Source organism: Bombina bombina, chromosome 2, assembly GCF_027579735.1.
Source record: "Bombina bombina isolate aBomBom1 chromosome 2, aBomBom1.pri, whole genome shotgun sequence".
In the NCBI taxonomy this organism is placed as follows: Eukaryota; Metazoa; Chordata; class Amphibia; order Anura; family Bombinatoridae; genus Bombina; species Bombina bombina.
The window spans coordinates 1,093,966,124-1,093,982,171 of record NC_069500.1 but is presented as its reverse complement, the minus strand read 5'-3'; the positions used below and the strand labels follow the sequence as shown (position 1 = coordinate 1,093,982,171).

Here is a 16,048-nt window from a genome sequence, read left to right as displayed (position 1 = left end):
AGTTAGTCACAAAACAAAACTCATAATAACTGTTAATAACTAATATAACGTACAAATAGACCGGGTTGCTGGTCTCAAAGGAGCGCCTCATGCACATATTGCCGTACTTTTTATTGGACTGAATGTCTATTTTGTTATTATTAGGAATTACATATAATTGATATATACCCGGGTTTGTTGGTACTCAACCCCTTTTTGTTCTATTTTTAATCTAAGTTTTATACACACCAACACTGTTGTTTTTTATTATAGCTTCAATTAAACGTTAAGTTTTAATTTGCATATCCTTCTTGGCGGTTTTTCCTGCCGTAATAGTATTTTCTTTCTGAGTGCTCTGATACTGTCCACCTTTTTCTCCCTCTTTGCATCTATTTCATATTAGGACAGTGAGCACCCCCCCACCTCTATAATATAAAGTTACAAGGGTGAGTATACCCTAGTGTTATCATTGAAATTTCTCTGGTAACTAATTCTGTCCATGGGGTTATAATAGTCTGTTTCCCTTACTTTCTTTGTTTTTAACATATGTTTGTTCCTGCCCTCTTCTGCACTCTGTATGGCGGATAAATGCCATTTTCTTCCGAACGGAGCGATGTGTTTTTTCTAAGGGCATGTGACACGCCCCCCTTTTGTTTCTCCGTCAGAACGGAGCTATGTGTCCATAAATGTGGATGTTTGTCATGCTACGGAGCTGTGCCTTTTATTGTTAAGCTACTGTGTGCTTGGTGACACAGTCTTTGGTGATTTGCAAAAATCTGGTGGCCTTTAGAAGGCGCTACAGATTTTTACATTATATCTAATGGCGTTCGATTACTAATTCTTTTTCCCTAGTATAGTGCTCACACATAAGTTTTGTCCGCTAATGTTGATGGTAATACTCTTTTTATTTATAAGTTTGTTTTCCTTCAATTCTATGTTTTGAGACACATTTTTCATGCTTTAGTATATATTTCTCCTGGTGTGTCTCATACCTTTTCCTCAAGTATAAGTATTAAATACCAGGATGTGGGTTCCTCAGTGTTTTTTTAATAGGCTGATTATGCCCTGTAGCACTTTTTGTTTGTCATAATTTGTGCTGCATGACTAATAGGTGAGCTAATGTCTCTTAGGATGATGCTGTTTTTGGCTATGCCACAGTTTTCTCCTTTTATGTGCCAAGCCGCAATGGCGTCACATGCAGTGCCTTGCGGTTCCTCTCAATCTCCAGGAGGAGTGTATTTGCATACAGAATTTGCAGCTCAGGTATCCTCTGCGGCTTGGTCTGTTTTTCCTTTCCTCAGGGAAAATGCAAGAGGACATTTATAGTTTCAGATAAGAGGGTTTCTGCTACACGTTTGGCTACACAGGGGTCCCTCTACTAAGCCTGGCGAGGAGAATTCAGTAGTTTCTGAGAGTGAAATCTCAGACCCTAATTCCTTCATCAGATGTTGAAGTAGTATCCTTCAGTTTTAAGCTTGAACACCTTTGAGTATGTTAAAGGAGGTTTTAGCTACTTTGGTGCGACTCCGATACGTTTTGTCGTTGTCAATCATAAAGAATCTAGTAAATTTTACTAGGATTCCTCTGTGGAAGTATTTCCTGTTCCAGATCGTGCTAGGAGATTTTTCACAGGAATAGGAGTAGTCAGGTTTTCCTTTTTCCATGTCTCCTTTCTTTAAAAAGATGTTTCCTGTCACTGTCTTCATTAAATAGTAGTAGGGCATTTCTACTCTGGCTTAGAGAACTACGATTCTAGAGAGGATAGCTGTTCTTTTCAGGATCAATGGAGGCTTACATAGAAGTTTGAATTTCCATTGCGTCAAGTGCGGAATCTTATTGGTGCAATGCCTTGTCTTATCCAATTTGGGAAGATCTTGTACAGAATTAAGGCTCTTAAGCTAGCTAATTCTTTAAATTCTGACGCTACCATGCAAGTTTTCAGCCGGGAGCCATGATATCTAGCTTTGCTGTACTAGCCCGCGGGCGTGGGGGACAGTGGATTTTTCCTCTGTGTCCAAGTTTCTGGTGCTTCTGTACAAGGGTAAAACCTTGTTTGGTCTTGATCTGACAGGGAAAGTTCTGGTATTACAGGTGGAAAAGGGTCTTTTCTACCACAGTCCAAGTGGGGGGTTAAACTTCTCTGTTGGTCTTCAAACATGGGTACGAGATGTCCCAGATAGGCTGAGGACTTAGTACTTCAGGGTTACTACATGGTAGTCATTCCTTCCCTGCCTGAGGCAGTTTCCTTTTCTCAATTTTTTCCGCAGGCCAGATAACTATGAGGCATTTTGTAGGCGTTTGGGTCTTCTTTTCCCCGTGAATAGTTCTAGTTCCTGTAAGGGAACAGGGGTCTAAATTTTATTCATTCCTGATTGTGGTTTCTAGTTGGCCTTGCCACAGCTCCCAGGATTTTCTCAAAGGTCCTGGGAGCTCTATTGGCAGTATTTGGTCCTGGGGAATTGCAGTGGCACCCTATCTGGATGACATTCTGGTTCAGGCACCATCCTTGCAACTAGCAGAATCTCATACAAAGATCTTGTTGTCTTTTCTTCGTTCCCACGGTTCGAAGGTCAATTTGGAGAAAAGTCTCTTTCTCCGACTATAAGAGTGATCTTCTTAGGAACCATTATAGATTCCCTATCAATGGAAATATTTCTGACGGAGGTCAGAAAAGCCAAGGTTCTCTCCACTTGCCTGACTCTACAGTCTGCGGTACGGCCATCAGTGGCCCAATGTATGGAGGTAATTGGTTTGATGGTGGCTTCCATGGACATAGTTCCCTTTGCTTGGTTCCATTTGAGTCCTCTACAGCTATACAGGCTCGCTCAATGGAACAGGATTATACAGACCTATCTCAGAGGATAGTTCTGGATCAATCAACAAGAGACTCCCTACCGGGGTGGCTGTCTCAAGAACATCTGTCCCAGAGGACATGCTTGCAGAGTCATTCTTGGGTAATTGTTACTACGGACACCTGATGGGTTGGGGAGCAGTCTGTGACTCGTTGAAGGCGCAGATACTTTGGTATCAGGAGGAAAATGCTTTCCCCATAAACATTTTGGAGTTGAGAGCGATCTTCAATGCCTTGAGAGCTTGGCCTCAACTGGCTCTAGCCCGGTTTATCAGGTTCCAGTCGGACAACATAACCTCAGTGACTTACATCAACCACCAGGGGGGAACTTGGAGTTCCTTAGCCATGAAGGAGGTGGCGAGGATCATTCAGTGGATGGAGGTCCACAATTACTGTCTATTTGCCCTCCACATCCCAGGAGTGGACAGTTGAGAAGTGGATTTCCTGAGCAGACAGACTTTTCATCCCAGGGAGTGGGAACTCTATCCCGGAAGTGTTCTCCAGGTTAACAAATGGGGGTTACCGGCATTGGATCTGATGACGTCTCGTCAGAACACCAAGCTCCCACAGTACGGTTAGAGGTCGAGAGATCATCAAGCCTTTCTGATAGATGCTCTGGCAGTTCCTTGGAACTTCAGGTTGGCATATCTCTTTCCTCCGTTTGCTCTCCTTCCACGAGTCATAGCTCGAATTAAGCAGGAGAGAGCGTTGGTGATTCCAATAGCTCCTGCGTGGCCTCGCAGGATCTGGTATGCAGATCTAGTAGAAATTTTGTCTCTACCTCCATGGAGGCTTCCTCTGAGGAAGGACCTACTTCAGGGGCCCTTTCTTCATCCAAATCTCGTTTCTCTGAAGCTGACTGGAGTTGGAACGCTTGATTTTCCTAAGCGTGGATTTTCCAAATCGGTCATTGAGACCATGATTCAGGCTTGTAAGCCTGTCACCGAAGAGATATGGCATAAATATCCTTATTGGTGTGAGTCTAAAGGATATTCTTGGAGTAGAGTCAGGATCCCAAGAATCTTATCTTTTCTCCAGGAAGGCCTGGAGAAGGGGTTGTATATCAGTACCCTCAGGGTCAGATTTCTACTCTATCTATTTTGTTGCACAACCGTCTGGCAGACGTGCCGGATGTAAATTCCTTTTCTCAGGCCCTGGTCAAGATCAGGCCTGTGTTTTTAAATCTGTTGTTTCACCTTGGAGTCTTAACTTTGTTCTTAAAGTTTTTCTACAGGCTTCGTTTGAGCCTATGCATTCGATAGATATTAAGTTATTATCTTGGAAGGTTTTATTTCTTATACTTGGAGGGTTTGTGAACTCTCAGCTTTGCAGTGCGACTCTCCTTATCTCATATTTCATGCAGATAAGGCATTTCTCCGTACCAAGTTTGGTTTTCTTCCTAAGGTTTTTTCGAACAGAAATATTAATCAGGAATTGTTGTTCCTTCTCTCTGTCCTAATCCTTCTTCTCATAAAGAACGTTTGTTGCACAACTTAGACGTTGTGCAGGCTCTTAAATTCTATCTGCTGGCTACAAAGGACCTTTGTCAGTCTTCTGCATTGTTTGTTTGCTTTTCTAGAAAGCGTAAAGGCCAGAAAGCTACTGCCACTTCTCCTTCTCTCTGGTTGAGAAGTGTTATTTGTATGGCTTATGAGACTGCTGGACAGCAGCCTCCTGAGAGAATAACAGCTCACTCCACTAGGGCGGTGTCTTCTTCTTGGGCCTTCAAGAATGAAGCCTCTGTAGAATAGATTGGCAAGGCTACGACTTGGTCTTCTTTGCACACTTTTTCTAAATTCTATAAATTTGTTGCTTTTTGCCTCGGCTGAGGTTTCTTCTGGGAGAAAGGTTCTGCAAACAGTGGTGCCTTCTGTTTAGGTTACCTTTCTTGCCCTCCCTTATCATCTGTGTCCTCTAGTTTGGGTATTGATTCCCAACAGTAATTGATGATTCCGTGGACTTACCATGTCTTAAGAATGAAAACAAAATGTATGCTTACCTGATAAATTTATTTATTTCTTGACATGGTGAGTCCACGGCCCTCCCAGTTTTTTATATAAACCTCAGGCACCTCTGCACCTTGTGTTATTTTTCCTTTCTCTCCTTTTTCTTCGGTCGAATGACTGGGGGTTGTGGGAAGGGAAGTGATACTTAACAGCTTTGCTGTGCTGCTCTTTGCCGCCTTCTGCTGGCCGGGAGTGATATTCCCAACAGTAATTGATGATTCCGTGGACTTACCGTGTCTTAAGAATGAAAACAAAATGTATGCTTACCTGATAAATTTATTTATTTCTTGACATGGTGAGTCCACGGCCCTCCCTGTTTTTTATATAAACCTCAGGCACCTCTGCACCTTGTGTTATTTCCTTTCTCTCCTTTTTCTTCGGTCGAATGACTGGGGGTTGTGGGAAGGGAAGTGATACTTAACAGCTTTGCTGTGCTGCTCTTTGCTGCCTCCTGCTGGCCGGGAGTGATATTCCCAAGAGTAATTCATGATTCCGTGGACTTACCGTGTCAAGAAAGAAAGAGATTTATCAGGTAAGCATAAATTTAGTTTTTTTACCTAATTGTGTTAGCAAAATCTGCTTTTCGGGCAAATTTTAATCATGATCGACAGCTTCAAACAAATATTTTCAGCAATGTTTCTTTTGTCAAGTTATAAAACACATTTGTACGTGCCAGTTGCTGGACTTGCTGCTATTTTGCTTTACTTCATGCTTGCTTATGCTATTCTCTTCTCTATTATAATCAGGTCTTCCTTTTCTTTTCCTATCTTTCTTTCTCTCGTTTCCATCTACCTGTTTTTAATTCCTTCTTATCGCTCGTATGTGGATTCTTGTTGTGCCTACTCAACAGTATCTCCTCCTGCAGACTCCACTGATGTTTACAGACCAAGCTCAGCACGATGTGATCATGGTACTAAAGTTCCCCTCCAACTCTCCTGTCACTCACGTCGCAGCCAACACTCAGCCTGGACTGGCGAGCCCTGCAGTTATTACTGTCACTGCTAACAGGCTGTTTGCTGTGAACAAGTGGCACAATCTTCCCGGTAAGTTCGAGAATGACAAATATAAGTTTTGGAATTTCAACACCATTATAATTTGAAAACTGCTATTTAGTCTACTTGTATGCTTCATAAGCAATGTCCTGATGTTTGATTGGTTGATGAACAAAATTCTCAATGTGTTGGCCTATTTCCTGCCATCTTGAGGAGTCCTATAAAGCTTTATCTTATTTTTGTTATTTCACATTTGTTGGTTGTTGTTTTTTTGTACAATTAAATTTATTATTTGGCAGTTTGACATTTTCACTAAAGATGCAGCAAAAATATTAATATTCATTACTTTCTCATGGCTATATCGCAACCATTATCTGCACCAGACACATACATTTTTTTTCTTTAGATTACATGCAAATATCCTTGTAAAATTAAATTAATAGGTACTTTAAATAAAAAAAAGTGTTTTTATTTAATGACATGAAAAAAAGAAAACTGAATAGACATACAAAAAATGTTTTTACTTTTGTGTATTGCTTGGTACATAATGAAAACATATTCACCAAATGTTTCACAACCCTTAAATTTGAGGAGCGCAAACTTTCAGGCGTCCCTCCTATTGGAGCTTGGTAATATAGCAAATGTGGTGATGGTGTAGCATTGGATGGTGTATTTAAGAAAGTTACCAAAGAACCCAGTGAAGAGATGTAAATTATATTATATCACTTCTATGAAAATAAATATTTACACATATACATAGAAGCATATTTCATATTAGGTCTGAATGTGGGGTTTGCGTATAGTGGAGGGAATTGTCTTTGTTAAATGACTGGCTTAATAAACAAGGTCAGTTTTGTAGGTTAATATTTTTTACCCTTAAATAGTATTTTTATAGGAATAAAAAGAGGAGAATATAAGAGATTTTTTTTATCTTGTTTTATATGGTCTATCTGAACATGCAAAACTGATCTCAACTAATGTGAAAACATAACAATATGTCATAATATAGCATTCGAAAATAAACTGCTGTTAAACTATGCCTTTGTGGATTAAACTACTTTAAACAGTTAATGTAAACCCATATATGCATAATCTGAAGCAGTAGTCTGCATATAATCACTTGTAGCAGTTTTAAACTTTCTGAAACATTATGAATCATTATTGGTAGAGGGGTTTCTATAGCAATCTATTTCAAAGTTGTATTAAGCCCCTTGAGCCATTGCATAACAGATATTTTGGGATTGTAGATCCAGCAACATCTACCTTTTGAAGAACCTTATTGATACTCCTGTAACATGAAAATAAGGTAGAGTTTCCAACTAATAGTAATATGAGAGAAATATTAAATAAAGGAAGGAAAAAAGAAGACAGATTAGTTGAAAGTTGATTATATAACACTGACATTACCAGTTTGAAAAAGACAAATATTTTTTGCAACCAATTATGCATGGGCCCTTTGAGATCCCATGAATACAGATATGGAAATATTGCATGTTCTAGCCTTAGCCTTCTATCTCTTGCATTGAAAGGTATTGAAAGGTATGAACACACATAGGGATAAGAAACCAGGTTTACTAGAAAGAGTAACACATCAAAGACAAATATTTCCTTCATCACTAATTACTACAAATATGTAACGTCAAGATGCTCCATATGGTGTTTTTTTCTGTAGGTAGCAGGTACAGATTCAAGAACCAAAAATGTTGCTCTTACCTTTGAATAGTTGATCCTATCTGAGGGAAAAATATTTTGATATCTGAGAAAACAGTTTTTAAAAAGTATTTTTACCAGAAAGGAAAATAAAAAAATACATTAGATTTGAGGCTGGTGGATGTGCCTTTTGAGACAAACTGCATGCTTTAAGCTAGGTATACTGGGTACTCGAGCAAAATATTTTGACACAAATCATTATTAGCCAAGACAGTTATTGTTTTATCCCAGGAACTATGGCAACATTAGTACAAAAAATGATAGCTGTCCATGTGCGAAATTTTGGAGCAAGAGTAAATTTATTCACTCTTAGCATTAGTCAAGGACCATTGTAATGTCAGTGTAATAAGATAATCACCTACAATTCCTTGGTGTTTTTTTTAATTTGCCAATTTTAGCTATTCAGTGACATATAACATTGTAGTACAGATTTGCAGAGTAAGCAATATATGGAGTTTCAGTAGGAGAGCAAGTGTGTAATGTATTCCAGATTTTTCTTTTATACAAATAAATGGATGATTTAGTGTGTTGATCCGATTAGTGTCATTCATTTGTTATATCAAGAGTTGTGACTTGTTAGTGTTTACCTGATCAACAGATTGGTTCAGATTTACAACTGAGCAGGCATGTTTGGAGATTCTGTGTGCACACATAACATGACCTGCGATTTGGAAGCACACATAACATGACCTGCGATTTGGAAGCACACATAACATGACCTGCGATTTGGAAGCACACATAACATGACCTGCTATTTGGAGGCACACATAACATGACCTGCTATTTGGAAGCACACATAACATGACCTGCGATTTGGAAGCACACATAACATGACCTGCTATTTGCAAGCACACATAACATGACCTGCGATTTGGAAGCACACATAACATGACCTGCGATTTGGAAGCACACATAACATGACCTGCTATTTGGAAGCACACATAACATGACCTGCTATTTGGAAGCACACATAACATGACCTGCTATTTGGAAGCACACATAACATGACCTGCTATTTGGAAGCACACATAACATGATCTGCGATTTGGAAGCACACATAACATGACCTGCGATTTGGAAGCACACATAACATGACCTGCGATTTGGAAGCACACATAACATTACTTGCGATTTGGAAGCACACATAACATGACCTGCTATTTGGAAGCACACATAACATGACCTGCTATTTGGAAGCACACATAACATGACCTGCGATTTGGAAGCACACATAACATGACCTGAGATTTGGAAGCACACATAACATGACCTGCGATTTGGAAGCACACATAACATGACCTGCGATTTGGAAGCACACATAACATGACCTGCGATTTGGAAGCACACATAACATGACCTGCGATTTGGAAGCACACATAACATGACCTGCGATTTGGAAGCACACATAACATGACCTGCGATTTGGAAGCACACATAACATGACCTGCGATTTGGAGGCACACATAACATGACCTGCTATTTGGAGGCACACATAACATGACCTGAGATTTGGAGGCACACATAACATGACCTGAGATTTGGAAGCACACATAACATGACCTGAGATTTGGAAGCACACATAACATGACCTGCGATTTGGAAGCACACATAACATGACCTGCGATTTGGAGGCACACATAACATGACCTGCGATTTGGAAGCACACATAACATGACCTGCTATTTGGAAGCACACATAACATGACCTGCGATTTGGAAGCACTCATAACATGACCTGCTATTTGGAAGCACTCATAACATGACCTGCTATTTGGAAGCACACATAACATGACCTGCTATTTGGAAGCACACATAACATGACCTGCTATTTGGAAGCACACATAACATGACCTGCTATTTGGAAGCACACATAACATGACCTGCTATTTGGAAGCACACATAACATGACCTGCTATTTGGAAGCACACATAACATGACCTGCTATTTGGAAGCACACATAACATGACCTGAGATTTGGAAGCACACATAACATGACCTGCTATTTGGAAGCACACATAACATGACCTGCTATTTGGAGGCACACATAACATGACCTGCTATTTGGAGGCACACATAACATGACCTGCTATTTGGAGGCACACATAACATGACCTGCTATTTGGAAGCACACATAACATGACCTGCTATTTGGAGACACACATAACATGACCTGCTATTTGGAGGCACACATAACATGACCTGCTATTTGGAGGCACACATAACATGACCTGCTATTTGGAAGCACACATAACATGACCTGCTATTTGGAAGCACACATAACATGACCTACTATTTGGAGGCACACATAACATGACCTGAGATTTGGAAGCACACATAACATGACCTGCGATTTGGAAGCACACATAACATGACCTGCTATTTGGAAGCACACATAACATGACCTGCTATTTGGAGGCACACATAACATGACCTGAGATTTGGAAGCACACATAACATGACCTGCGATTTGGAAGCACACATAACATGACCTGCTATTTGGAAGCACACATAACATGACCTGCTATTTGGAAGCACACATAACATGACCTGCTATTTGGAGGCACACATAACATGACCTGAGATTTGGAAGCACACATAACATGACCTGCGATTTGGAAGCACACATAACATGACCTGCTATTTGGAGGCACACATAACATGACCTGAGATTTGGAAGCACACATAACATGACCTGCGATTTGGAAGCACACATAACATGACCTGCTATTTGGAAGCACACATAACATGACCTGCTATTTGGAAGCACACATAACATGACCTGCTATTTGGAGGCACACATAACATGACCTGCTATTTGGAGGCACACATAACATGACCTGCTATTTGGAAGCACACATAACATGACCTGCTATTTGGAAGCACACATAACATGACCTGCTATTTGGAAGCACACATAACATGACCTGCGATTTGGAAGCACACATAGCATGACCTGCTATTTGGAAGCACACATAACATGACCTGAGATTTGGAAGCACACATAACATGACCTGCTATTTGGAGGCACACATAACATGACCTGAGATTTGGAAGCACACATAACATGACCTGCGATTTGGAAGCACACATAACATGACCTGCTATTTGGAAGCACACATAACATTACTTGTGATTTGGAGGCACACATAACATGACCTGCTATTTGGAAGCACACATAACATGACCTGCTATTTGGAAGCACACATAACATGACCTGCTATTTGGAAGCACACATAACATGACCTGCTATTTGGAAGCACACATAACATGACCTGCTATTTGGAAGCACACATAACATGACCTGCTATTTGGAGGCACACATAACATGACCTGCGATTTGGAAGCACACATAACATGACCTGCTATTTGGAAGCACACATAACATGACCTGAGATTTGGAAGCACACATGACATTACTTGCGATTTGGAAGCACACATAACATGACCTGCTATTTGGAAGCACACATAACATGACCTGCTATTTGGAGGCACACATAACATGACCTGCTATTTGGAAGCACACATAACATGACCTGAGATTTGGAAACACACATAACATGACCTGCTATTTGGAAGCACACATAACATGACCTGCGATTTGGAAGCACACATAACATGACCTGCGATTTGGAAGCACACATAACATGACCTGCTATTTGGAGGCACACATAACATGACCTGCTATTTGGAGGCACACATAACATGACCTGCTATTTGGAGGCACACATAACATGACCTGCTATTTGGAAGCAGACATAACATGACCTGTGATTTGGAAGCAGACATAACATGACCTGCGATTTGGAAGCACACATAACATGACCTGCGATTTGGAAGCACACATAACATGACTTGCGATTTGGAAGCACACATAACATGACTTGCGATTTGGAAGCACACATAAGATGACCTGAGATTTGCAAAAGTGGTTATTGTTTATTTATATCTGCTAATCAGTATCACCCCTAGAGGTGGTATTGTTCACAGTGGCAGCAGATCTAAGGGGCAAGTTAATAAAAACCTTTATATTCCTGAATATTATTTAGACAGATGCAAAGATGATTATATAAGCGAGTACCTCAAGGGGCATAAAAATGTGCTACCCGATTCCAAATCTTTTCAGATGCTAAGCTCCAAACTGTGCAAAGCCACTTTCTATAGGACAATGTGCAGCATTAAAGGGACAAACTACTCATATGCTAAATCACTTGAAAGTGATGCAGCATAACTGTAAAAAGTTGACATGAAAATATTCCCTGAGCATCTCAAGATAAGGTGCTAAAACTAATATCCAAACTTAAATATTTTAAGATAGTTATAAAAAACATACGGTTAGATTACGAGTTTTGCGTTAGACTTAAAAAGCAGCGTTGGCCGGTCCTAATGCTGCTTTTTAATGCCTGCTGGTATTACGAGTCTTGCAGGTACAGGTGTACCACTCACTTTTTTGGCCAGACTTGGAAATACCGCAAATCCACTTACGTAAATTGTGTATCCTATTTTTTCAATGGGACTTGCATAACGCCGGTATTACGAGTCTGTGAGCGGTAGACCCTCTCCTGTCAAGACTGGTACCGCATTTTAAAGTCAGTAGTTAAGAGTTTTATGGTGCTAAAAAGTACACTAACACCCATAAACTACCTATTAACCCCTAAACCGAGGCCCTCCCGCATCGCAAACACTAAAATTAAATTTTTAACCCTTAATTTGCCGAACCGGGCATCGCCACCACTATAATAAATATTTTAACCCCTAAACCTCCACACTCCCCCCTCGCAAACATTAGTTAAATATTATTAACCCCTAATCTGCCGTCCCTAACATCGCCGACACCTACCTACATTTATTAAACCCCTAATCTGCCGCCCCCAACGTCGCCGCCACTATAATAAAGTTATTAATCCCTAAATCTAAGTCTAACCCTAACCCCCCTAACTTAAATATAATTACAATAAATCTAAATAAAATAACTAATAGTTACATTGTATCTAGCTTAGGGTTTATTTTTATTTTACAGGCAAGTTTGTATTTATTTTAACTAGGTACAATAGTTATTAAATAGTTATTTACTATTTAATAACTACCTAGCTAAAATAAATACAAAAATACCTGTAAAATAAAACCTAACCTAATTTACAATTACACCTAACACTACACTATAATTAAATTAATTCCCTAAATTAAATACAATTAGCTAAAGTACAAAAAAACAAAACACTAAATTACAGACAATAATAAACAAATTACAAGATTTTTTAACTAATTACAACTAATCTAATCCCCCTAACAAAATAAAAAAGCCCCCCCAAAAATAAAAAAAGCCCTACCCTACACTAAATTACAAATAGTCCTTAAAAGGGCCTTTTAAAAGGGCCCACTACCCACACAACCAACCCTACTCTAAAACCCACCCAATACCCCCTTAAAAAAACCTAACACTAACCCCTTGAAGATCACCTTACCAGGAGAAGTCTTCATCCAACCGGGCCGAAGTTCTCAACGAAGCCGGGAGAAGTCTTCATCCAAGCCGAGCAAAGTGATCTTCCAGACGGGCAGAAGTCTTAATCCAGATGGCATCTTTTATCTTCATCCATCCAGTGCGGAGCGCGTCCATCTTCAAGACATCCGACGCGGAGCATCCTCTTCATCCGACGGCTAACACAGAATGAAGGTACCTTTAAGTGACGTCATCCAAGATGGCGTCCCTTCAATTCCGATTGGCTGATAGAATTCTATCAGCCAATCGGAATTAAGGTAGAAAAAATCCTATTGGCTGATGCAATCAGCTAATAGGATTAAAGTTCAATCCTATTGACGATCTAATCAGCCAATAGGATTGAGCTTGCATTCTATTGGCTGATTGGATGGATGAAGATAGAAGATGCCGTCTGGGTGAAGACTTCTGCCCATCTGGAGGACCACTTCGCCCAGCTTGGATGAAGACTTCTCCCGGCTTCGTTGAGGACTTCGGCCCGGTTGGATGAAGACTTCTCCCTGTAAGGTGATCTTCAAGGGGTTAGTGTTAGGTTTTTTTTAAGGTGTATTGGGTGGGTTTTAGAGTAGGGGTGGTTTTGTGGGTGATGGGTTTTAATGTTGGGGGGGTTTATTTTTATTTTTTTTACAGGTAAAAGAGCCGATTACTTTGGGGCAATGCCCCGCAAAAGGCCCTTTTAAGGGCTATTTGTAATATAGTGTAGGGTAGGGCTTTTTTTATTTTGGGGAGGCTTTTTATTTTGTGAGGGGGATTAGATTAGGTGTAATTAGTTTAAAAATCTTGTAATTTGTTTATTATTTTCTGTATTTAATTTTATTTAATTTAGGGAATTAATTAAATTATAGTGTAGTGTTAGGTGTAATTGTAACTTAGGTTAGATTTGATTTTAAAGGTATTTTTGTATTTATTTTAGCTAGGTAGTTGGTAAATAGTTAATAACTACCTACCTAGTTAACTACCTAGTTAAAATAAATACAAACTTGCCTGTAAAATAAAAATAAATCCAAAGCTAGATACAATGTAACTATTAGTTATATTGTAGCTAGCTTAGTGTTTATTTTACAGGTAAGTGTTTAGTTTTAAATAGGAATTATTTAGGTAATAATAGTAATTTTATTTAAATTATTTTAAATTATATTCAAGTTAGGGGGTGTTAGGGTTAGACTTAGGTTTAGGGGTTAATACATTGAATATAGTGGCCGCGACGTTGGGGGCGGCAAATTAGGGGTTAATAAGTGCAGGTAAGTGGGGACGTCAGATTAGGGGTTCATAAATATTATATAGGTGTTGGCGATGTTGGGGGCAGCAGATTAGGGGTTCATAACTATGATGTAGGTGGCGGCGGTGTCCGGAGTGGCAGATTAGGGGTTAATAAGTGTAAGATTAGGGGTGTTTAGACTCGGGGTTCATGTTAGGGTGTTAGGTGTAAATGTAAATTTTATTTCCTCATAGGAATCAATGGGGCTGCTTTTTGGCAGGTGTTAGCCTTTTTTTCAGCCGGCTCTCCCCGTTGATTCCTATGTGGAAATCGAGCACGTTACACCAGCTCACCTCTAATGTAAGCAGCGCTGGTATTGGAGTGTGGTAATGAGCAAAATTTTGCTCAACGCTCACTTCTTGTCTGGTTTGTAAAAACCTGTAATGCCAGCGCTGTCTGTAAGTGAGCGATGAGCATAAACTGCTCGTTAGCACCGCATAGCCTCTAAAGCAAAACTCGTAATCTAGGTGTTTGTCTTTAGTATTCCCATACTTTTAGAGGTAATATGGTGCTAGTTGGCATTCCTTTCTTATTCTGAAAAATGAAAGATTAATAGACAGAGTATTCTGTAAACTGTAGGGGGATATATGAGATACTTATCAATGTTTGTCACTGCTTTAGTATGTCTCTTGGTTAATTGCATGTCATTGTGGACCAGTAAAAAACTAAATATAATCATACCTCTGATAATGTGATCTTTCCAGGCCCCTATTCCTTGACCATTAATACAGTATAAGGTGATGAGGTAGCTGATGCCTTTAAAAGCCAGGCAGCTGGAAGCATGTCAACCTTCTGTTCAATAATCTTTTTGGTGGAGCCAACTTATTTTGTGTCCTACTGACCTCTAAGATTTAATTTGCCAAAGGTAGAATGAATCTTCCTAATATTTAATGAAGTGGCTGATTTCTGAAAGAAATGGACTGCGTTTGACATAGTCTCCCTATTGATTACTCTTGGTTTCTTTTCTGCTACAATTTATAGCAAATGTTCTTTACCGTAGGACACCTTTTTATGATACTGTTCACTGGGCTACATTTTCATACTACTCTTCTTCATGTTAAAAAACAAAAACAAAATTTTGCTGACTTATTATTATAGAAATTCTTGTTGTTGTCCCCCTGGCTAAACAAGTTACATAGCAGAAATACTATAGATGTGCTGACAGGGGCAAGCTTACATTATGTTATGTGTTTTGTGCATTTCTGAGGTAAATGAACAGTGACTATAGATTTGCAAGGCAGTAGGTATGCACAAAATAAGTCTATTGTTACTTTGTGATATTGTTTATACAGTATGTATACACAACTTCTAATCTGAAATACATATTTGCTTTTTAAAATGTAAACATATAGTTACTTTTTGCCATGTTTGTAACAACATACACCTAGAACACTTGCACATAGGGCTAGCTCCCATTTGCCCCAGGCACAGATGGTTGTATTCTTCAGATAAGGCTACTCCTTGCTGTCTCGTTTTGCATAGTGACATGGGAAGTTGCTGCCAATTCAGCATCTGCTCCAGCTTCTGGTGCAGAGCCGCTACCATCATGCACGTCACAGCTGCTGACAAATAATTGCAGGGCTATTTACTGCACAAAAGTGAAACAGATCAGAAATTGGTCAAATTTTCTTTTCTTTAACCATCATAACCTTACATTGGAGTTAAGTAAATAATGATACCTAGTTAGGGCTAGATCATGAGTGGAGCGCTATTGTGCACATTAACTTCCCTAGACCGAGGCTTTGTGTGTCGGGTTGCG

At 39.6% G+C, this 16,048-nt stretch overlaps 1 protein-coding gene across 2 annotated transcripts in view; it reads left to right on the top strand.

Annotated features, from left to right (window-relative positions):
* LRBA (LPS responsive beige-like anchor protein) overlaps positions 1–16,048 on the top strand; it is a 1,331,662-nt gene that overhangs the window by 1,203,823 nt on the left and 111,791 nt on the right. The window contains exon 40 of one of the 2 annotated variants that reach the window (XM_053703733.1): positions 5,702–5,879. In XM_053703733.1, the coding sequence (XP_053559708.1) occupies positions 5,702–5,879 (178 nt within the window). Of the gene's footprint in view, positions 1–5,686; positions 5,880–16,048 lie in introns of both variants that reach the window. The other variant, XM_053703731.1, reaches the window with a different exon arrangement.